The sequence below is a fragment of the Coregonus lavaretus genome (assembly GCF_964263955.1).
Source record: "Coregonus lavaretus genome assembly, chromosome: 22".
Lineage (NCBI taxonomy): Eukaryota > Metazoa > Chordata > Actinopteri > Salmoniformes > Salmonidae > Coregonus > Coregonus lavaretus.
The window spans coordinates 26801927-26825663 of NC_140009.1; the positions used below are offsets into that span (position 1 = coordinate 26801927).

The 23737-nt window shown below is 41.5% G+C and overlaps 2 protein-coding genes across 2 annotated transcripts; one reads left to right on the forward strand and one right to left on the reverse strand.

Moving 5' to 3' along the window:
* Positions 1-6004: 6004 nt before the first annotated feature.
* On the forward strand, positions 6005-10827 carry LOC311150151 (acidic mammalian chitinase-like). Its single transcript, XM_084187458.1, has 12 exons — positions 6005-6027; positions 6237-6309; positions 7704-7733; positions 7977-8181; positions 8328-8384; positions 8546-8711; positions 8904-9028; positions 9173-9302; positions 9431-9613; positions 9883-9999; positions 10185-10317; positions 10428-10827. The coding sequence occupies exons 2-12, from the start codon at positions 6285-6287 to the stop codon at positions 10682-10684; spliced, it is 1428 nt and encodes a 475-aa protein (XP_084043584.1). The 5' UTR covers positions 6005-6027; positions 6237-6284; the 3' UTR covers positions 10685-10827.
* A 463-nt stretch (positions 10828-11290) lies between these two features.
* On the reverse strand, positions 11291-23701 carry LOC311150375 (N-fatty-acyl-amino acid synthase/hydrolase PM20D1.2-like). The gene is made up of 13 exons (XM_084187813.1): positions 23425-23701; positions 23219-23305; positions 16276-16511; positions 15425-15511; positions 15208-15341; positions 14949-15068; positions 14409-14484; positions 14193-14254; positions 13999-14077; positions 13653-13724; positions 13276-13441; positions 13002-13101; positions 11291-12326 (listed from the first exon to the last, which is right to left on the reverse strand). The coding sequence occupies exons 1-13, from the start codon at positions 23642-23644 to the stop codon at positions 12197-12199; spliced, it is 1569 nt and encodes a 522-aa protein (XP_084043939.1). The 5' UTR covers positions 23645-23701; the 3' UTR covers positions 11291-12196.
* Between the last annotated feature and the right edge of the window lie 36 nt (positions 23702-23737).

Below are 23737 nucleotides of genomic sequence, written 5' to 3' on the forward strand. Positions count from 1 at the left end.
GTCGGACGACAGAGTGAAGGAAAAGCAGCCAACAAGTGCTAAGCATATGTGGGAACTCCTTCAAGACTGTTGGAAAAGCATTCCAGGTGAAGCTGGTTGAGATAATGCCAAGAGTGTGCAAATCTGTCATCAAGGCAAAGGGTGGCTATTTGAATAATTTGTTTAACACTTCTTTGGTTACTACATGATTCCATATGTGTTATTTCATAGTTTTGATGTCTCACTATTATTCTACAATTTAGAAAATAGTAAAAACAAAGAAAAACCCTTGAATGAGTAGGTGTGTCCAAACTTTTGACTGGTACTGTAAGTATTCAGACCCTTTACTCAGTACTTTGTTGAAGCACCTTGGCAGCGATTACAGCCTTGAGTCTTCTTGGGTATGACGCTACAAGCTTGGCATACCTGTATTTGGGGATTTTCTCCCGTTCTTCTCTGCAGATCCTCTCAAGCTCTGTCAGGTTGGATGAGGAGCATCACTGCACAGCCATTTTCAGGTCTCTCCAGAGATGTTTGATCGGGTTCAAGTCCGGGCTCTGGATGGGCCACTCAACGACATTCAGAGACTTGTCCCGAAGCCACTCCTTAGTTGTCTTGGCTGTGTGCTTAGGTTCATTGTCCTTTTGGAAGGTGAACCTTCGCCACAGTCTGAGGTCCTGAGCGCTCTGGAGCAGGTTTTCATCAAGGATCTCTCTGTACTTTGCTTCGTAAATCTTTCCCTCGATCCTGACTAGTCTCCCAGTCCCTGCCGCTGAAAAACATCCCCACAGCATAATGCTGCCACCACCGTGCTTCACCATAGGGATATATGGTAGAAAAATTACAAGATTATGTTTAATACTGTTTTATGCAATGGAATAGGGTTCTTAGAACTCACTCATCTGTGTCTGTGTGAACTCAGTTGAGCTTGGGCTGGCAATTGATTTACGATGGCTGGGTGATAAAACCTACAGCCTGCATTCCATAGAATTAGTTGGTGTTTGTGTACTAGGGGGTACCAGGTTGGAGATGGCTCGGATATGGATAATGATGAGAGGAACCTTGTCTTAGGTGCCAAACTCTGGTTTCTATACAATAAGAACAGTCTTCACAGCAAATGCTATCTGGCTGGAGGATACTCCTTTTCTCATTTACCAAGCCTCACCTTTTGACCCATTCCACACATCTGTTGTTTGTCATGTAGACTAAGAGGGTGTATCTTTGCTATAAAATATATTTGTATTCTCTGTATGTCGGAGCTCTCGGCCCAACACAACCAGCCTCATTGTTGCAGAGCACTCACTCTATTCACTTGTGTGTGGTGTGACCTGCTCCCTTATTAATACGTTTTGAATAAAGTAATATCCTGATTGGTGATTGACCTTTATTGATTAGAATTTCCACGACAGATGGTGCCAGGTTTCCTCAACGTGACGCTTGGCATTCCGGCCAAAGAGTTCAATCTTGGTTTCATCAGACCAGAGAATCTTGTTTCTCATGGTCTGAGAGTCTTTAGGTGCCTTTTGGCAAACTCCAAGCGAGCTGTCATGTGCCTTTTACTGAGGAGTGTTTTCCGTCTGGCCACTCTACCATAAAGGCCTGATTGGTGGAGTGCTGCAGAGATGGTTGTCCTTCTGGAAGGTTCTCGCATCTCCACAGAGGAACTCTGGAGCTCTGTCAGAGTGACCATCAGGTTCTTGGTCTTGGACCAAGGCCCTTCTCCCCCGATTGCTCAGTTTGGCCGGGCGGCCAGCTCTAGGAAGAGTCTTGGTGGTTCCAAACTTCTTCCATTTAAGAATGATGGAGGCCACTGTGTTCTTGGGAACCTTCAATGCTGCAGAAATGTTTTGTATAATTATTGTATAATTGTTATATGGTTATCTATGGTATATAGAATGTGGGTTTTAAATGCTATGATCAAGGCTAATATTTGTACATAGTACACTAGCATGAAAAGCAAAATAAGAATGATGTTTTGCTTACTAGAACTACAATGTGCATTATTATGGCATCCAGTCATTTCTGTCTTTTCTGTTAATCATTAATGTACCTTGTGATTTTGACAATATTAACTGATAGAGATGTACTTTGTACTTATGGTCCTCTAATCAATACACAAATGGATTAAAACACTGTTCTAATGTGCTCTGTTATCAGGCTGTCAGCATTTAAACATTTCAAATTAACTATACCTAGGAGCTTAGTTAGAAAGGAACTATACAAACATATGTTTTTTATTTTATTGTTGGACCATATGATATCATAATGATATCACACAGTATCATAATCATAATAATATTCAGACCCTGAAAGGTACTGTAATGACAGGAAATGCTTAAAGTTAGCTGCATGTTTCTATCATGGTTAATAGGGTGTAAAGTACAGTATCATCATGTTCTGAATTAAATGGTGCACACAGCATACTGTAATAAATCTCCCAGTCAGGGACTATTGAGCTGCAATGATGTCAGTAATATTAGCGAGGGGGAGAATAGGTTCTGAGTAGTTTGCTAATGGGTGCAAGAGCTCAAGCTGACTGGTGATTCAGGGCTGTAACAGAGGCCTTATCTCAGCCATAAAGAAGTTATGATGTCCCGGCACTTGTAAATGTCTCTAATCTTTATGTAACAATTGATTGTTCATTTAGTTCATAGTCTTATTATGTTGTCATGGTATCATAAGTGTTGCTACATGAATAAAGTGCTTGCTTTCTCAAGAATTGTGTCTATTTAATATAGCTCAATCACACCGGAAGATTAGAAAACGCCAGCAACATTGCTTACATTTACATTTTATTTATTAAAATCTATACTGAATTGTTGGTCCCATGTTTCATGTGCTAAAATAAAAGATCCCAGAATATTTCCATACGCACAAAAAGCTTATTTCTCTAAAATGTTGTGCACAAATTTGTTTACATCACTGTTAGTGAACATTTTTCCTTTGCCAAGATAATCCATCCACCTGACAGATGTGGCATATCAACAAGCTGATTAAACAGCATGATCATCACACAGGTGCACCTTGTGCTGGGGACAATAAAAGGCCACTCTAAAATGTGCACACAACACAATGCCACAGATGTCTCCATTTTTGAGGGAGCGTGCAATTAGCATGCTGACTGCAGAAATGTCCACCAGAGCTGTTGCCAGAGAATTGACTATTCATTTCATAACCATAAGCCGCCTCCAACGTCGTTTTAGAGGATTTGGCAGTACGTCCAACCGGCCTCACAACCGCAGACCACGTGTAACCCCGCCAGCCCAGGACCTCCACATCCGGCTTCTTCATCTGTGTGATCGTCTGAAACCAGCCAACCGGACAGCTGATGAAACTGAGGAATATTTCTGTCTGTAATAAAGCCCTTTTGTCAGGAAAAACTCATTCTGATTGGCTGGGCCTGACTCCCCAGTGGGTGGGCCTGGCGCCCCTGCCCAGTCATGTGAAATCCATAGATTAGGGCCTAATGAATTTATTTCAATTGACTGATTTCCTTATATGAACTGTAACTCAGTAAAATCGTTGAAATTGCTGCGTGTTGCGTTTATATTTTTGTTCAGTATAGTAGCAAATTAACAACAAAATAGTTGGCTAAAGCAGAAGCGGACTGACATCCAGGTTGCTCAAGTGTGAATGGTTGTAAGTGATCTTGAATGTCAGTTAACTTCCTGTCTCTAAAGGTCAAGAAACCGTCACACATAGTAGACTCCACACACAGAAGACTCCACAGACAGTAGGCTCTCCAGACATGCTCATGTTTTGCATTGACTGTATTGTTCTGTTTTATGTGACCTCAATAGGTAAAACCAAGGGCCAACCTTCCCAGTTTCAACAAAAGAAGCAAAGGAAATCTTATCTTAAAACCAATCAATACTGGCATTTTTATGACAGTTTATCTTGTCATGTCTCTCATGCAATGGCCTGGAGCTTGCATAATGTTTGTTCTACTAAGATTTTTTGCCTTTTCTGTACTTTTTTTTGTTTTCTTTGTTTATGGCGTGAACTTCACATCAAATATATCCAAGAGAAAGGCCTACAGAAGCTATTACAGTGAGGGAAAAAAGTATTTGATCCCCTGCTGATTTTGTACGTTTGCCTACTGACAAAGACATGATCAGTCTATAATTTTAATGGTAGGTTTATTTGAACAGTGAGAGACAGAATAACAACAAAAAAATCCAGAAAAAAACGCATGTCAAAAATGTTATGAATTGATTTGCATTTCAATGACGGAAATAAGTATTTGACCCCTCTGCAAAACATGACTTAGTACTTAGTGGCAAAACCCTTGTTGGCAATCACAGAGGCCAGACGTTTCTTGTAGTTGGCCACCAGGTTTGCACACATCTCAGGAGGGATTTTGTTCCACTCCTCTTTGCAGATCTTCTCCAAGTCATTAAGGTTTCGAGGCTGACGTTTGGCAACTCGAACCTTCAGCTCCCTCCACAGATTTTCTATGGGAATAAGGTCTGGAGACTGGCTAGGCCACTCTAGGACCTTAATGTGCTTCTTCTCGAGCCACTCCTTTGCTTGCCTTGGATGTGTGTTTTGGGTCATTGTCATGCTGGAATACCCATCCACGACCCATTTTCAATGCACTGGCTGAGGGAAGGAGGTTCCCACCCAAGATTTGACGGTACATGGCCCCGTTTATCGTCCCTTTGATGCTGTGAAGTTGTCCTGTCCCCTTAGCAGAAAAACACCCCCAAAACATAATGTTTCCACCTCCATGTTTGATGGTGGGGATGGTGTTCTTGGGGTCATAGGCAGAATTCCTCCTCCTCCAAACACGGCGAGTTGAGTTGATGCCAAAGAGCTTGATTTTGATCTCATCTCACCACAACACTTTCACCCAGTTCTCCTCTGAATCATTCAGATGTTCATTGGCAAATTTCAGACGGTCTTTATATGTGCTTTCTTGAGCAGGGGGACCTTGCGGGCGCTGCAGGATTTCAGTCCTTCACGGCATAGTGTGTTACCAATTGTTTTCTTGGTGACTATGGTCCCAGCTGCCTTGAGATCATTGACAAGATCCTCCCGTGTAGTTCTGGGCTGATTCCTCACTGTTCTCATGATCATTGCAACTCCACGAGGTGAGATCTTGCATGGAGCCCCAGGCCGAGGGAGATTGACAGTTCTTTTGTGTTTCTTCCATTTGCGAATAATCGCACCAACTGTTGTCACCTTCTCACCAAGCTGCTTGGCGATGGTCTTGTAGCCCATTCCAGCCTTGTGTAGGTCTACAATCTTGTCCCTGACATCCTTGGAGAGCTCTTTGGTCTTGGCCATGGTGGAGAGTTTGGAATCTGATTGATTGATTGATTCTGTGGACAGGTGTCTTTTATACAGGTAACAAGCTGAGATTAGGAGCACTCCCTTTAAGAGTGTGCTCCTAATCTCAGCTCGTTACCTGTATAAAAGACACCTGGGAGCCAGAAATCTTTCTGATTGAGAGGGGGTTCATTAAAAGGCAAATCAATGCGTTTTTCTGGATTTCTTTGTTGTTATTCTGTCTCTCACTGTTCAAATAAACATACCATTAAAATTATAGACTGATCATTTCTTTGTCAGTGGGCAAACGTACAAAATCAGCAGGGGATCAAATACTTTTTTCCCCTCACTGTATATGTGAATGAATGATAAATACTACAATGGGTCCAGTTTGTGGACAGTTTGTATTCAAACTAAAACCTCTTAACTAGTTAATGAAGATGATTTAACTGTATTTGCTAACTGAATGTCCCAATTCCATATTGCTGATACAGAGGATAGAGATGGTTTATTTCACCCTTAATACTAATCATCCATGGTTGTTTATCTGACCATAAAGATAGGTCTATCTCTATTACAATTCAGACAGTTTCATTTTAGGATATAACCTAGCAAAAACGATGACACTGATTAATCCAGATCAATCGCAAACAATCCCCACCAGGTTGCCACTTCCTGGTACAGATATGTAGCCTTATGCCCAGGCTTATCAGAACAGTATAAAAAGTGATATGTATTCTCTTTCAGACACTGATCCAGTGTCTCACCGAGGACCAGGTAGGACTTGGGCTCTATGTTTTTATTATTATTATTATTACATTATAGTTTTACTATCACCCGACCGTCAGTTATAACCTTTTAGGTACAATAATTGCAACATATTAAACTTGAAGATGGACAGTGCAGACGCACTCGGGCAACCTTAGCCACACACAACATTCTTACCACCATGGTTTGTTTAATGAAATGAAAATGCTTTTTTCCAGGTTCCTCTTCGGTTTTGTAAGGAGAGGCCGTGCAACTACAAACTCATCATGGCCAAACTAACACTCCTCACTGGTAAGTCAAATTCTGGCAATGAAATATTGTGATACATTTTACATAATCGTGTTAATGACACCATCGTATACTCTAGATACACTATATATACAAAAGTATGTGGACACCCCTTCAAATTAGTGGATTCGGTTATTTCAGCCACACCCGTTGCTGACAGGTATATAAAACTGAGCACACAGCCATGCACTCTCCATAGACAAACATTGGCAGTAGAACGGCCTTACTAAAGAGCTCAGTGACTTTCAAGGTGGCACCGTCATAGGATGCCACCTTTCCAACAAGTCAGTTCATCAAACTTCTGCCCTTCTTGAGCTGCCCCGGTCAACTGTAAGTGCTGTTATTGTGAAGTGGAAACGTCTTGGAGCAACAATGGCTCAGCCGCGAAGTGGTAGTCCACAAAAGCTCACAGATGCTGAAGCGCGTAAAAATGGTCTGTCTTCGATTCCAAACTACCTCTGGAAGCAACGTCAACACAATAACTGTTCTTCGGGGGCCTCCCGAGTGGCGCAGCGTCTAAGGCACTGCATCGCAGTGCTTGAGGTGTCACTACAGACCCGGGTTCGATCCCAGGCTGTGTCACAAGCGGCTGTGACCGGGAGTACCATAGGGCAGCGCACAATTTGCCCAGTGTCGCAAGGGTTTGGCCGGAGGGGCTTTACTTGGCTCATCGCGCTCTAGCGACTCCTTGTGTCGGCCAGGCGCCTGCAGGCTGACTTTGGTCGTCAGTTGAACGATGTTTCCTCCGACACATTGGTGCAGCTGGCTTCCGGGTTAAGGAGCGCGGTTTGGTGGGTCATGTTTCGGAGGACGCATGACTTGACCTTCGCCTCTCCCGAGCCCGTGGGGAGTTGCAGCGATGAGACAAGATCGTAATTGAAATGTTGAGAAAAAAGTGGGTAAAATACAACAAAAATAACTGTTCGTCGGGAGCTTCATGAAATGGGTTTCCATGGCCGAGCAGCCGCACGCAAGCCTAAGATCGCAATGCCAAGCGTCGGCTGGAGTGGTGTAAAGCTCGCCGTCATGGGACCTGGAGCAGTGGAAACGCGTTCTCTGGAGTGATTAATCATGCTTCACCATCTGGCAGTCCGACAGACGAATCTGGGTTTGGCGGTTGCCAGGAGAACGCTACCTGCCCCAATGAATAGTGCCAACTGTAAAGTTTGGTGGAGGAGGAATAATGATCTCGGGCAGTGAAGGGAAATCTTAACACTACAGGATATAATGACATTCTAGACGATTCTGTGCTTCCAACTTTGTGGCAACAGTTTGGAATGAGATGTTCGACAAGTAGCTGTCCACATACATTTGGTCATGTAGTGTACTTTGTTGACTGCATGCAATTAAGCTTGTTTGATTTGTCTAATACAACAAATGTTTAATTCCTGTTTCAGGACTGTCCGTTTTGATGTGTCTTCAAATGGGTACGTTTTGTAGTTCTTGCAGCATTACTCTTGATGTCTATCCAAACTTAATTGTACTGTAGCTACCAAAAATAGGATATCGTTAAGTAACATTAATATGGAGAAAATAAATAACTTACTGTTGAAAAACATGGCTCAGTACATAGCAGACAACATTGATACAATCCTAGATATGGTCACTGTCAAAGTCTTTGTCTATGACTTTGTTCTGATGGGGGCCTGATACTAGTAATTCCTCAACAGTGTCATCAACCAAACTGTTGTGCTACTTCACCAACTGGTCCCAGTACAGACCAGGCACTGGGAAATACCTGCCGGCCAATGTGGACCCCAATCTCTGCACTCATCTGATCTACGCCTTCTCAATGATCAACCACAACAACGAGCTAGTCACCTACGAATGGAACGATGATGTTCTCTATCAGTCCTTCAATGGGCTCAAGAACCAGTGAGTTTTAGCTACTGAGCTATATGATTGATGCCTTAGGTTCTCCATCAGCATTTTGTGCATTTACAATAATTATTACATACTCACATTTATCTTTAAATGCATTGAAATTGGGTGTGTTGATGAATCTCTCTTGTCTTGGACAGAAATCCTGCACTGAAGACCCTGTTGGCAGTTGGTGGATGGAACTTTGGGTCCAGTCAGTGAGTATTGTTGCCAGATAGCCATGATTAAGTTGTACATGTTTCAATGTATTTTACTGAAATAAATAAACATGTTCTTAAGTATCTATTGGTCATTATGCTTTTCAATTAATAATAACAATTCCAGGTATTATGATTACTGACACTGAATAACTTTTCAGATTCACCATCATGGTGTCAACACCTGCCAATCGCCAGAAGTTTATCCAGTCCTCCATCAGTTTCCTGAGGATGTACGGCTTTGATGGCCTGGACCTGGACTGGGAGTACCCTGGATCACGAGGGAGCCCCCCAGAGGACAAGAATAGGTTCACACTGCTGTGCAGGGTCAGTTTGGCATTCACAGCCACAGTAGTAATAATCAAAGATCTGGAAAACATTATATTTGGATCCTGAGTAACAATTTTAATGGGGCACCATAATAATTATGTTCAACTTTAACTGATCCAGCACAACTTCGAAATTATATTATTTCATAACATTAACAAAATACACTGTCTCATTTGGTTCTGGGTCCAGGAGTTGCTTGAGGCATTTGAGGAGGAGGCCACTGACACCAGGAGACCAAGGCTGCTGGTCACAGCTGCAGTGGCTGCTGGGAAGGGAAACATTGACAACGGTTATGAGATTGCAGAGGTTGCAAAGTGAGTCCAAAAGTTAAAACAGAGGGCCGTCATTCACCATAGGTGATTGGTATAGTAATAATTATTGCGAAGGTTTATAATTTACCATTTAGTATTTTCCATGTTACATTTTGTGACCTTTCACCTTGTGTGACTGTGTAACAGATACTTGGACTTTATCAATGTGATGTCCTATGACATGGGTGGAGCCTGGGACCCATTCACACGCCACAACAGCCCCCTGTACCGTGGTGCTTTAGATGGAGAGGAAGGAGAGCTCAAGTATTTCAACGTTGTGAGTAAAACATATTACCAATCATTATTATTTTGAAACCATTTGAAACCATAAATAATCTAGAAAGCATTTTAGAAACCATTAACAATTTGTCAAATAGTTGTTGAATGTTTACTCTTTTTCCAAAGGACTTTGCCATGAAGTACTGGCGGGACCAGGGCGCCCCTGTTGAGAAGCTGATGATGGGTTTCGCCACCTATGGGCGCACATTCCGCACTGTCTCAGGAGACAATGGCGTCGGAGCCATAACGAGTGGACCAGCCTCTGCTGGAACCTACACCCGTGAGGCCGGCTTCTGGTCCTATTATGAGGTCAGTACTGACTAAAGGTCAGGGAGAGGGGTCAAAGTTCAAAACTACAAATACAGTTGTCACTGGTGGTGCGATCTCCCAACTCCGTGGAGTCAATTAACACGCTATGTTTTGGAACCACTTGGAAACACTTGTAGATGATAAAAAAATAGATTTTAACACAATGCATCAATGCACACTTTCAGTATACTGTACTCAGGGCCAATTCAAAACAACAGCAATCAGCTTTCCAACCTACTCATGACATGTTTATTTTTCTCTTCCACCAGATCTGCACTTTCCTGAATGGAGCAACTGTTGAGTTGATTGAGGATCAGATGGTTCCCTATGCCACCAAAGGAAATGAGTGGGTGGGATATGACAACTGGGAGAGCTTTGAAATAAAGGTACGGTATCATATTACTTAAGACGACTTAATGTGCAAAAAGGAATCTTCTTTCAGTTGATGGCTGTAAATTGTAGTAGTCGAATGTCTTGCTAATTTAAACCATAATATCTTTGTCATTGATTACATGGTGATTGGTTGATGGCTATATGGTTTTGTGAAATAAAATATTTGGTCATTTTATAGGCACGCTATCTAAAAGACAACAAGTTTGGAGGGGCCTTTATCTGGTCTCTGGATCTGGATGACTTTGCCGGACAGTTCTGTGGACAGGGCAACTATCCCCTGATCAGCCATCTGCGTTCTCTTCTGGCCTCAGGTAAGCAGCCATTACTAGAGCACTGAGGTTTAAGTCTCATAAGAGGTTTGGTTGATATAACAATGACATTGTATCATTCCATTCTTGACAATACACTCTGTGTTTGATAGATTTGCCACCCCTTCCTACCACAACACGTCCACCACCACTGCCAGCAACTACCACCAGCAGTGTACCCGCCACCACCTCCACCACCACTCCTCTGCCCGGCAGTGGCTTCTGTGGGGGGAAAGCTGACGGTCTGTACTGTAAAAAGGAAGACCCTAATGCCTTCTACCAATGCTTCAATGGACACACCTACCTCCAGAAGTGCGCCACTAACCTTGTTTTCAACGAGAAATGCAAGTGCTGTGACTGGAATTTGTAGAACATGAGCATGGCATAGGAGTTTTCTGTTAATGTACAAATTGCAGCCTGAGTAACTGATATACTATGTTTACCTCAGTTTCATGATGCCAAGGCTCGTTTACATTTAAATGAAAAAAGATGTACTCCAATTACAATGGAATAATAAAAAGTGAGCAAAAAATTAAGTATTTGTGTAATGTTTGTATGTAATGTTTATTGATGCTGCTTATTGTGACTAGATTCCAAGAGATTGGAATCTCTTCCTATCATTTGAAATGTTTGAAACCTTTGTGTTTGTTGTTACACAATTAACCCAACTGTAAAGTACTTCACACTTCAAACTCATTCCACAGAGGGCCGAGTGTCTGCAGGTTTTCGCTCCTCCCTTGTGCTTGATTGATGAATTAATGTCACTAATTAGTAAAGAACTCACCTGGTTGACTAGGTCTTAATTGAAAGGAAAAACCAAAACCCCAAGGAACAGACACTAGGCCCTCCATGTAATGAGTTTGACACCCTTGGTATAGGTGAATTTAGACCTACTGTCTGAACACTTGTAAAATCACGTCGGACTGTACATTGTAACAATTTGGACACATCAACTGGAAACAAAGATGGCCGTCACCACAGTGCATCATGTTTATTAACCATTATGTTCACCACGCACATCAACGATATCTTCAGCTTTATTGGCCCATTACCTCACACACTAGGCAGCAGTATTATAATAAAATGTTTTATTTCAGTTATCTGAAAACAGATAAATCAAGTATTGCACCTCAATTAACATGTTTAATATTCACAATAAAAAAATCTCAAGTACCTCAGAAATCAACAAGTAAGACATCACGCAAAAGTTGAAATATGGCCTTTTAAGAGCTTGCGATTTCAAGTTTCATACCATTACTGTATATTGAAAATAAAATGATTTATATATCTTTATATTTGTTTAGAAACCATTCCACAGGGAGGACATTTGGCCAGCAAATATCAGATTATAGCTCTCACATGCACACTGCATACACTTCACCCATCACAATAATCTCCATTTCAAGTTTCATGTCAATGATTAACAACAAAATAGTAACATATTACATTGATTTTGTACCAATTAAAAACGTTCTATGGCCATACCAAAATTCTAACTCCATATCTCTAATGCAGTACTGTCACCAAGCGGCAGTGTTTTTCTTTCCTTTTTTTTTTTTTTACAACACAGAGATCAAAATCTCCATGTTGTATGTCTGTTCCCCTTGAGATCTTGCCCCCTTTTGACGTCTGAGTAATATTGAATTGATGTACTCATTGATAATACAAATCGGACTGTCTTCATTCAAACTATAGCATTGGTAGTTTGTTGTTTATCATATATACTAATCACCAAGAGATGTCTGTACTTCACCCAAAATAAAGGAGGGACCCAACCTGAAGGGGTAAATAGAATCTTACACAACAAAGTGTAATTTTGATCTGGATTATGAATTTAACAGTGGCATACACAGCCCCCACCCCACCCCTCCAATACCCTGATTTAGAGCTCATGACCAGCACTGTGGGGAGAAGGGAGCTCCTTGATGTCACAGTTCTGGATCAGATTGAAGTAAAAGACGACCAGTTCCTCGTAGTTCTTCTTAGAAATCCTCTCGTCAATACCATGGAACCTGGAAATGTAGAGAATGCATAAGTACTGGAACGATAGCGGCCAAACTACAGTGTTAGTAAGGTGAGACTTTCGTTTGTTCAATGCAAACAGAGGGCATTGTTTAACCCTCCTTGTCAAGTACTCCTGAGTGGCGCAGTGGTCTAAGGCACTGCATCGCAGTGCTAACTGTGCCACTAGAGATCCTGGTTCGAATCCAGGCTCTGTCGCGACCGGGAGTCTCATGGGTGGCGCACAATTGGCCCAGCGTCGTCCAGGGTAGGGAAGGGAATGGCCGGCAGGGATGTAGCTCAGTTGATAAAGCATGGCGTTTGCAACGCCAGGGTTGTGGGTTTGATTCCCACGGGGGGCCAGTATAAAGAAAAAAAATATGTATTCACTAACTGTAAGTCGCTCTGGATAAGAGCGTCTGCTAAATGACGTAAATGTAAATGTAAGATGCTGTGCATGTAGGGCTGACTTACATGTTATGGTTCAACAGTGTCACATGGCTAGATCATAAGACTGGAGTTTGTCTCATGATCAACAAATCTCCTCAACAGGCCAAAGATACAGTATGTTGTACAGTACGTATCCAGTTACTATGACTACATTCAGCACCTGATAAAGAGATTGGGGCTGGAGAGAGCTCTTCTCTACAGAATATTCAGTGCTCCAGCTACAATGTGAGTCATACCTCTGGGTGTCCCCTGGTCTGATCCAGGTAGGTGCAAAGCGATAGATGTCCTTGGCCAGGTCAGTGTAGTGGCGGCTGTCTGTGTTTCCGATGCAGATACCTGCACGTTGGAATATGATAGATTTGTATGTTGAATCCTACTATGTCATAGATATGTGAATATGTTGCCTGAAAAACCCATACCAAAAGCAGGATCCCCCCCAACATCATCGTGGGCAAATCAACCAAATACCATTCCCTCTCCACACACACTCCCTTCTATTCTGTTTCTTACCAGGCGCAACAGTAACTTGTGGGAACTGGTCCAGCACGGTCTTCTTGATGGTCTGGAACCCAAAGGATGTTTCATCATACGAGCTGACAGGCAGTGGGTCAAAGCCATTCACCAGCTCCATCTTCACTCTCTCATCTCCCACTGTGGATTGGATGAACTCCAGAACCTGACAGGAAGATACAAACACTATCATTTTGAAAACTGGGGGAGTTTTCAAAATGGTCAAGCATGACTAAATGGTTTATAAATTCAGTGTCTCGGTTTTGTGAGATCAACCTACGATTTTAGCTTTACAGTATAATAGATAAATAACATTAATTTTGAATATAGCATGCTGTTGAACCATATACGTAGATGCGTAAAATGCTAATCCCCACCTCTTGTAATGACTGTGCTGGATGTATCCGCATATTCACATAGGCCTCAGCAAGGGAGGGAAGAACATTCACCTGTGAAGAATAGAAACATCAAGTACTGTATTTGCGTAAAGATGCATTCCAGGACCATATAACTTAACACAATTTGAATTTTGAACATATACAAATTGCAAAAAAACAAGAACATATCACACAAAATGGATGACGTAGTACAACAATTTCGGGGACCCGTATGGCTCGAGAGCACTTTCAAAACTATTGGTGAAATTATAGAAAACCTCAGGAGCATCACTTTAACAGACACCTTCATGCACTATAACTCATTTATTATGACAAGATATTGTACCTTAACACCTGAGTTGAACATGGTGACTGCAGTTGTAGTTCTCACAAAAGCATTTGTGTCAGGTCTTCTTTCCAATACTCTGTAACATAAACAAATGTTGTTATTTAGGTTTTATAACTCAATCGAGTATAATCTGCATGTAACTGAAATAATCAAGGTGGAACAAACCAGAGAAATTCAGTGAGGGAAATTACCTGCCAATAAGTGAAGAGAACAGCCACATATTCGACATGACAAACTTAAGTGGGAGTCCAAACTTTAAGACAAAGACATTTCAAAGTGATTTAAAAAGCTATGTACTTATTTAAAATGTTGTTAAGACTAGTACTAAACACTAGTCTCTTTATAGCAGATTATCTGATAGGATAATTGAAGCCAATGTAGGATAGAGGTTAGACACACAGGATTACCTTGTGAGCTAAGTGTTCAAAGGTCCTGCGGTCAGGGCCTCCACCAAACAACATGGGCATTGGGTTGTCCTCCAGCCTGACAAAACAGACCACGTGGGCTTAGGTTCACAATATGACATGACACAATATATTCTATGACGCAGGCCTAAAACAATGTAGGCCTAGCCGATTTAGAAATGTCCTCCCTTTACTGAGTTCACGCATACTCAACTGAGGTGTATACAAGCTTACTTTCTTGTGTTCTTCTTATTTATATTTCTTGTGCGTTTTTTTACTACTTTACGTTATAGTCCTACGGATATTTATTATTGCATTGTTGGGATAGAGCTAGCAAGAAAGGCATTTCACTACACTTGTCCGCGTGACAATAAAATTTGAACCTTGAGCCTTATAACATATTTGTCTATAATGTTCATGGCTGACCAAGAAAGAAAAGTGGAATTCCCCTTCATTTAACTGTACCTGTAGGTGTTAAGCAATGGCTACACACAGAAGACCCATCTAGCCTGTGATGAGTGTGATTCCCAAATACCCTCTCACCTTTTGACAGCTCCAGCCAGGATGCCGATGCTGCTCTCTCTGGGAGGCATGGAGGAGTGACCCGGGGCCTTGAAGACACTCAGTTTCACAGTGGCTTGTCCTTTCTCAGTGACCCCAATTCTGACACATATACACACAGGCAGGCCCACACACTTTTAATATACTGTGAGTGCAATCTATGACGTAAGCCGTATAAGTAACACTTAATAAAGGAGAAAGACATTAAATATGAGACAAGAGTGAATGAATGAATGCTTACAGAGCAGCAGGCCCCTGCAGACCACTGATGACTCCATCCAGCACAGCCAGACCCTCATCCAGTACGAACACCAGCTGCACCCCTTTCTTCTTCAGCACCTTCACTATGCTCATGGCCCCCTGGAAGCCACTCACCTACAGTACAGACAGAAGATCATGTTTCTGATTTCTGTCCCTTTCGGTTTCTGAAATAAAAGACCTCTACCAACTTCACAAACCTCTTCATCATGACCCAGACCAATGAAGAATCCCCTTCGCGGAGAATAACCTCTTATCAACAGGTACTCCAGCGCCTGAAGAATTCCCTACAGTGAAAAAAATTGTCTGGTTAGATTCTGACAACGTTAAATCATATTATTGGATGAGGAAAAACAGTAACCACATTGTTAATCATGCAATGCCCTTGGCCTAAATCAGGGATGGGCAACTTTGTTGGGGGTGGGGGCCACAAAACAATCCCCCGCCCCACACACACTGCGAGCAAAACATTTTAGTAACCCCGCTCTCGACAGCAGAGATAATTTTTACATTTATTTGGGGTGTACAGAAAATGTTGCAGTTTTAAAGCACGTTTGCTGCAATTACATATTTTGTAATTTTATAACTAATTTCATGCAATTCTCCTCATTTTTCCATGAGGCAGAGAGAAATGTTAGCAGTTTTTAATATATCTGAGTGAGACTGACAAAATCAATGGAGGGGGACCCCCAGCAGGTAATTTGACCATGATAACACATGTAGATAGCTGTCCACAAAACTCATTTAGCAATCTAAAATAATGTAGCTGACATGGGCTTATTGACTGACTATCAGTGACTTACATAAAAAGAGAAACTGCTGATGCACAACCAAATTTCTAAATGGCCCCTTCTAACTCGCAACAGTCAGTTGAGACCCCAACTGAGTTCCCAAAATTGATCTGAGGGCCTTCAAAAAGGGGGGCCGCGCCGCCAGCTGCCCATCCCTGGCCTAAATCATAGCAAACAAATCATAGATTTCTCTCTACGCTCTGATCCTTGTTCTTGGAACACCCAGGTCCCATAAACCTCTACCTACAGTCAACCCTCACCATGACAGACTGCTTGTTATCGATGGTCCCTCTACCGTAGATGAATCCATCTATCTCCTTTGCAGAGAATGGTGGGGCCTCCCATCCATCACTCTCATCAGCAGGCACCACATCTATGTGGGCCAGCAGCATGTAGGGGACCAGGGCCAGGTCAGAGCCAGGCACCCAGAACAGGTGGCTGTAGTTGGCCACAACCTCATGCTGGACCAGGTGGGAAGAGAACACTGTAGGGAAAACTGGCAGAGGGGGGGAAAAATATGTTTAGTGTAGGGCAGGGGTTCCCAAACCTTTTCTGCCCAAGACCCCATTTTGATATAAAAAAATTCTCACGACAACCAACCATGTGAAAAAATTATGTAATTAACAGCCAATGTTCACTTTTTTATTTGGAGCTATGGCAGTCAATTGAAAAAAAAATTAACAGTATTTCTGATTGTATTCTCAACTCACCATCACATACTTTTAAATGTGGGGCTATGACGTCCAACCTGGATCAATATTTGGTTTTAATGCAGACGAGAGCACTGAATCAAACTTCACACAGTTATGAGCAGGCGAACGGTACCATGAGTTTTATGGTGCTTTCAAGACAACTGGGAACTCAGAAAAATACGAGATCAAATCATGACGTCAGTGATCTTCAGGTCGGAGCTCTAGAAAGAGGTCTGAGTTGGAATTCCGAGTTGGATGACCGTTCAAATCGATTTTTCCCAGTCTGATTTTTCCCCATGCCTCCTTCTCTTGGCTTTGCCTGGTTCACCTTTAGAAGACCATCTCCAATAAGAATGATTTCCTCTGAATCGGTTACTCATCTGTAGAATGTTTTTGTATTTCCCCCGCATGCTTGGGTTCAGTTTCGTTCAGTTTCCCAAATAAGTCTGTTACATAGGCAAGGAGAAACATTTTATTTTCATTACAAAGTCAACTAAGTCCTTTTTTTCCTTTTTTAACATCCAGTGTGAATGACAACACTTCCTCTCTCAAAGTGAAAAATCTTTACAACACTCCCCCTCGTTAACCACCAAGCCTGTGTGTGAAATAGAACATTGTCATGCTCTGATCCCATACCTTCACATAGTTTTGCGAACAGGCATGCACACAGTGGATGTGGTTTGATGTAGTTTACAATCGAAGTTACCTGCTGCAGTATATCTCAGAGTTCTGTGCTCAGCTTTTTTGCCGCCAGTTGCTATGTGTATCATACAATGCGTCCATATGGTAGAGGAGACACATTCATAACTAGAGCGCAGAGGCCTGCCCGCCGTCCCACCATGGATGGAGCCCCATCTGTGCAAAAGCCCACAATTCGACCCCATGGAATCTGTTTTTCATCAATATAGCCACGCAGCACACTGAACATCCCCTGTGCCGTTTCATGCTCGGGAATCATGAGACAGAACAATGTCGTCGTAGCATCCCCTGACATGTATAGCGAACAAAAGGCAATGCATGGGCATCTCGGCCCTCATAGCTAACGTCCATTTAGAAAAGCTGAGGAGTTTGACTCATGCAGTCAGTTTCCTCTTGATTGCTAGCAATAGCTTAAATTCTTAATTTAACATAACTAATTGATGAGAGTTTCTGTGCCTCTGCCTCCCCACACATTGTTTTCACCATATTAATTGCGGTCAGTAATATCAAAGTCTCTGCAATAGCGTGTGGTTTCATAACGTAGTGGTCCTAGCCATTCACCGTTGGAATGATTCAAGTGCAACGGTCAAGTGTGGCCTTTTCCCATGATCTAAGGGCGCTCTCGGATTGAATTTTATCTTTTATTTTTGAATAATTTTCATTTTGATTTTTTATGGTTAACCACATTACAATGATTGAGATACAAAGACGAGATATTATTTTTCACGACCCCTAGTTTAGGAACTGCTGGTGTAGAGTGTTGGGGGGGGGGGGGGTAAAATAAACATTGCTTTTAGAGCTGAACTGATGATACAACAGAATCCCAGAAGCACACTGCATTTTGTTTTATGCCTGTAAACCTTACCATTGCTGAGATATTACAATATGTGTCTGAATTCTGGGTCAAAAGGCCGCGGGAGATAATGCACAGGTCAATGGCAAAGCCTTCGCCAAAAATGGCACCAAAGTTAGCATTTTTCCAACTAAGTTATTTATTTTGACCTACTAATGCAATTAATCACACACACGCTACTGAACTAACCTGATGTAATACTTTTAGGGTTTTAGTGTGCTCATAAACAGCAACAATTATGTAATTCGACTAGACATACTCCTTTTTCTTCTGCCCACCCCTGCTCTAAAACCTTTGAGCTAGAGACACTAATCTAACATTACAGACTGCTTCAGACTAGATTACCTGAAATGACCTTTTTAAACCATAGCAATATATGCATACAATTCAATGCATTCCAAAGCCCATAGACTTTTAACGGGGAAATTTCCATTCGAAACTCCTCACACACCTATGCTACTCACCAAACCTTAACCCCTCCCTTAGACTACACGAGTGTGAGTGTGTGTGTGTGTGTGTTTGTGTGTGTGGTGGCGGCTAACCTTCCTGAGCTACTCTAGCAAAGGTGAGATTGTAAGTGTTCATAAATGTGTGCACAACAAACCGTTTTCCAAACATTGCTTCTAATAAATGGGCCAAGAATCTAAGTTAAAATATTCCATACAGGCAGATGTCATTACACTAGGTGCATATCTTAAGTTCCTTAGTTCATAGTGAACATGCAAAAAAAACAGGCCTATTAATATCAAACAAAATGAGCATCTGTACTTTTCACACCACCAATAAACTGTGTGTACGAAAGAAAGACAAAAAGAAAGAACAGAAAAAAAAATACAAAAATAAACCAAATAAAAAAGATGACATTTGATGGTTAAAATGTCATGAGAGTTTAAGCTCTGAGCATAATGATCATGTGCTCACACATTACCTTGACACCTGTCCAGGGTTTCCTTTATGAAAATGTAGTGCCAGACATTTGACCTTAACGGACATTTGAGAAATTTAGCAGACCGATATGCATTGGGTGCATAACCTGATTAAAGCATCCACCCACGGTGCTGAGAATGACAGAAATCACATTTAGATTATGGTGATTAATCTTAGCAGAACATGCAAGCCGAGGATGCATTGATGCGTGTCCTTACCGCACACTTTGAAGATGTTAGAATAACTGTCCACATTTACTTTTCCTCAGCCAACAAGACAAGTAACAAACAGCAAAATCACATAGGCGGTGTGTGAGTTTCAAGTTTGGGGAAGCCAATTTTCACCATAAAAATTCACCTTTATAATAAAGCATTCCATGCATCATCGCATTTGCAGACTTATGTAAAATAGCCTAATATTCGTAACGTGATTAGTAGACTGGATAGTCATAATTTAGGCTAATAATATAACACAAACACTGTTCGCAAAGACTGTTCAATGCATGGCTGAGAGCATAGAATGTAGAGGCCTGGGCTATATCAGTTACATTTCTTTTTTCTTTGCATGGGAAAACCACATTTCATGCAATTTTACTACACTTTATGACTTGTGAAATTAGCTGAATCTTTTTTAATATGACAAATTACAGGGTAGCCTACTCTACTGACACTGACAAACAGATCAATAAAATTGACATATAATAGGCCTACGAGAAGGGGAGACACAAATAGAATATGACATCCATCTAAACTGGAGGAGGAAATTGTCCAAAAACAAACTTAAGTGGCACTGACCCAACAATGATAGAGTGAATATCACTGGGGATATGGCCGATGCTCTCCGCTGGTGCCAATAAGATAGGCCTATTGTTGTTCCCTCAATTAAGTTGAGAATTGTTATAACTAAAAGACCGATTTTAGTCTTTTCATTGTCTTCTCTTTACAGCAATAGCCATTTGCTTTCCAAACTATGTTTTCCCACAATTTAATTTAGAAATATTGCGATATGCCTGGCTGGGCCCCCTCTACTTTTGACTGACAGTCGCAACTCAATAATCATCTACAGTATTTGGTATTTGCTGCACGCGCTGCCTTTGCTTCCAACTGTAGGCTATTCCATTTAAAACAATCCACAACTTTTAAGGCTTGGGGAAGCTAAATGTTCCTCTGTGGCCAAATCATGCTTTAGTAACCTATTTTTGAATTATTTTATTTATTTCTGTATAGACAGGAGTAGGCTAATTAGGCTATATAATTTTGGCAATTTAATTAAAATGTACTTAGCCTTATGGACGCGCCACCTATGAGCCTATGTCAATCTACTATCCACCATAGAAGAAAAGTTTACCTATTCGATTGGTCAGCTTGTTGAGAAAGAAATAGCCCAAACAGACTCTGGGACAGGTGTGGGACAATAGATCCCAAATTCATACAACCAGTAGGCCTAGGCTACATAACTTTTTTTTTTTTTTAAAGCAATGAATCTGATGCAACAGATCAGAACGTTTTGCTTAAAAATGTTGATAAACTATTATTTCTTATTATTAGAGCAGCAATGCCCACAAGGCAGTAGGCTACGCGCGAATGTGCATTTAGCTACATGACAATGAAAGAAAGTTGAAAACCAGTAGAACATGAGAGAAATAGGCTACTGGTTTCAATGGCAAATGGAAGTCTTTATCAAATAATTGCCTCTACGGATATGGTCGGATTTTGCCTAGGCTACTAGGCAAAAGAAAAAGCAAGGTAAAACATGCCTCATAATATGTAGTAAAACATTCAGGTTTCAAACAATTAAAATGTTTTACATTTACATTTTAGTCATTTAGCAGACGCTCTTATCCAGAGCGACTTACAGTTAGTGAGTGCATACATTATTTTATTTATTTTTCATACTGGCCCCCCGTGGGAATCGAACCCACAACCCTGGCGTTGCAAACGCCATGCTCTACCAACCCTCCCCTACCCTGGACGACGCTGGGCCAATTGTGCGCCGCCCCATGGGTCTCCCGGTCATGGCCGGCTACGACAGAGCCTGGATTCGAACCAGGATCTCCAGTGGCACAGCTAGTACTGCGATGCAGTGCCTTAGACCACTGCGCCACTCTGGAGATTATTATTAATTAAGTAGCTATATGTTTTCAAAATGCATACTGCCTCCAGCTCATTGAATAATGGTGTGTGACATGCTGATGAAGCCTGCCTTCTGTTGCCTATGCATTTGAATGGCGAATGAGAAGCGCGCTTCAATTAGCAGTTGAGAAATAAAAATAGAAGCTCTTTAATCGTGGCCCAAAAACTATTTTTAACACGATTGCATTTAGAATTGTTGCGCAATGATTGGGCTTATAAAAGCGCTGACTGACAGATTATCCGCTGAACGGCTCTGTATTTGTATGCTGTGCAAGTGTGTATTCATTATGCATGTTATTTATCACACGCGAACAGCATACAGAGCCTTTGTGCGGAAAATCTGTCAGACAGTGCCAATTAAATTCCACTAAATGATGTATATTACCCCATAGACCAATAAGCATGACTGGTCAAATGTATTTACATCAACTGTTATTTCCATCAATGAATCGGCTAAAAATCATTATTTCGCAATGGGATTATATATATATATATATATATATATATATATATATATATATATATATATATATATATATATATATATATATTAAATCACCTTTTCTATTTATTTATACAATTCAAAGGCCAAAAGCCAGCTATTACCAGTTAATGGAAACCCTGCATCTGTCCCACCTTTTACCCCTCCCTCACAGACTACTGTGTGTACTTACATTATACAAACTAATTGGTCAGAAGATGGGTAGAAGAGGCCATCCAGACGAGCAAGATATGTTAAACATTGGAAGAACACAGGCCTATTAATATCAAACAAACCAAAACAGAATGAGAATCTTTAATTTCATACAAATATGTATGTAGACTGGCAGTCCTTGCTGAGGGCATTTATCAACCAGTGGTCCTCTCCTTCCCTCCCATCTATCCTCATCCCCCTCTCTCTCTTGTGATATAAAGACAGGTGCCAAGCAACGTTCCTCTCTCTCCCCCAACTACTAGCTAGCTAGCAAGCAGACTTGCTGAGAACAGAAGTTGTCACCTCCGTGGTCTAAATGCAGTCTCACTTACCGCATATAAAATTGTTACTAAGAATCTGAGGTTTGAATGTATTAAAGTGTATTTGTTTCACCAAATCGAGAGAGACAGGGAACGCGGTGCGAGAGGAGAAAATCTCCACCACAGCCAGCCAAGCAGAACGCCCCACTCTCTCCCCACAGTAAGCAAAGGTTGGCTAGCTACCGTAGCTCTCTAGCCAAACAGTTTGTTAGCCACCTACTCGCGGTAAATCTACAAACGCTTCAACAATTCAACATTAAATCTTGATAATGGCATAGCTACATTTCCCCATGAACCTTATCTTTGTAGTGATAAGTAAATGTTGCTTACCTTCTCACGGAGGCGATTTCTGCACTTTTTCCACAAAACGACTTCCAGACATCAGTCAGCATGTATATTTCGCTTCGAGTTTAAACTCAAATAGTTTATGATTGGACAAGATAACACTTCCGAAATGGAAATGTGAAAGCAGTATTTTCAGGAGCGCGAAAAGGGGTCGTCAGAGCTCCCCCGATTATCAGAGACTTGCTCACGAACGGTTCATAAGACAACATTGACATTTACACAAGTTATTCACAACATATTAAGGAAGATATTTATGTCCAAATATTTAACTTTAACAGTTCATCAAAATATTATGATTTATAAAGTGAGCACCAGCGTCAAACAATTATCGCTCAATAGCCATATTTTGTTACATGATATAATTTATAATCAGCTTTTAAAATAATGGAGTAAACGGGGTTGCATTTCTGCTTGAGTATCATAAAGCTGTGTCCTAATGCTAATTGTTAACTTTGTGTGCTCAGTGAAAACATGTTTCCTACAGTAACCGTCTGCCTTTGGATCCTAAACAAAGAATATCGGCGGTTGGCGGGTAGGTTACCTTTCCTCAGGAGGCTGTCGAACTCGCGCAGTGCGGTGACGTTGAGCTGAGTCTTCGAGGTTGACACCGTGGGAATCCGGATTGCCTCTGCATACAAAAAAGCCGGTGGCGTTGACCAAATTTGGTGTGCACATTATAGCGATTATTCACACAACATAGACTGTCAAATCTGTTCGGCTTGATGGTCAAATTAGTCCGGATCTCACCTCTGAAATTCTCAAGAAGCTCCTTTCTCTGGTGCTGGTTTATGTCAGACGCAATGTTGTTCGTCTTCTCCCAGTGTGCAAGTTGAAGTCCTGCATTCACATCAAACGTCAGAGTCCTTACAATGGCTGCAACGAAACATACTAAAACAACGAATAATAAGCTAAAAGACAAAATCTTGACTAACTTCAGAATGTTAAATTTTGCACTGCGGTCAGCCATTTTTATTATTTGACAGTGCACACACGGAGTGTTAATGACAGTGCAGCTGCTCGTGACGTTTTGATATATGAATGACCATTAGAGCGCCAACTG

Excerpts from the sequence above, each read along its gene's own strand:
- LOC311150151 (XM_084187458.1), top strand. The coding sequence starts at position 6,285 with ATGGCCAAACTAACACTCCTCACTG. Across the intron at positions 8,712-8,903 it reads GGTTCACACTGCTGTGCAGG|GAGTTGCTTGAGGCATTTGA; the intron begins GTCAGTTTGGCA and ends TTCTGGGTCCAG. Across the intron at positions 9,303-9,430 it reads AGCTCAAGTATTTCAACGTT|GACTTTGCCATGAAGTACTG; the intron begins GTGAGTAAAACA and ends CTTTTTCCAAAG.
- LOC311150375 (XM_084187813.1), bottom strand. The coding sequence starts at position 23,644 with ATGGCTGACCGCAGTGCAAAATTTAACATTCTGAAGTTAGTCAAGATT. Across the intron at positions 14,078-14,192 it reads TTCTCTTCACTTATTGGCAG|AGTATTGGAAAGAAGACCTG; the intron begins GTAATTTCCCTC and ends TTTATGTTACAG. Across the intron at positions 13,725-13,998 it reads TGTTCAACTCAGGTGTTAAG|GTGAATGTTCTTCCCTCCCT; the intron begins GTACAATATCTT and ends TATTCTTCACAG.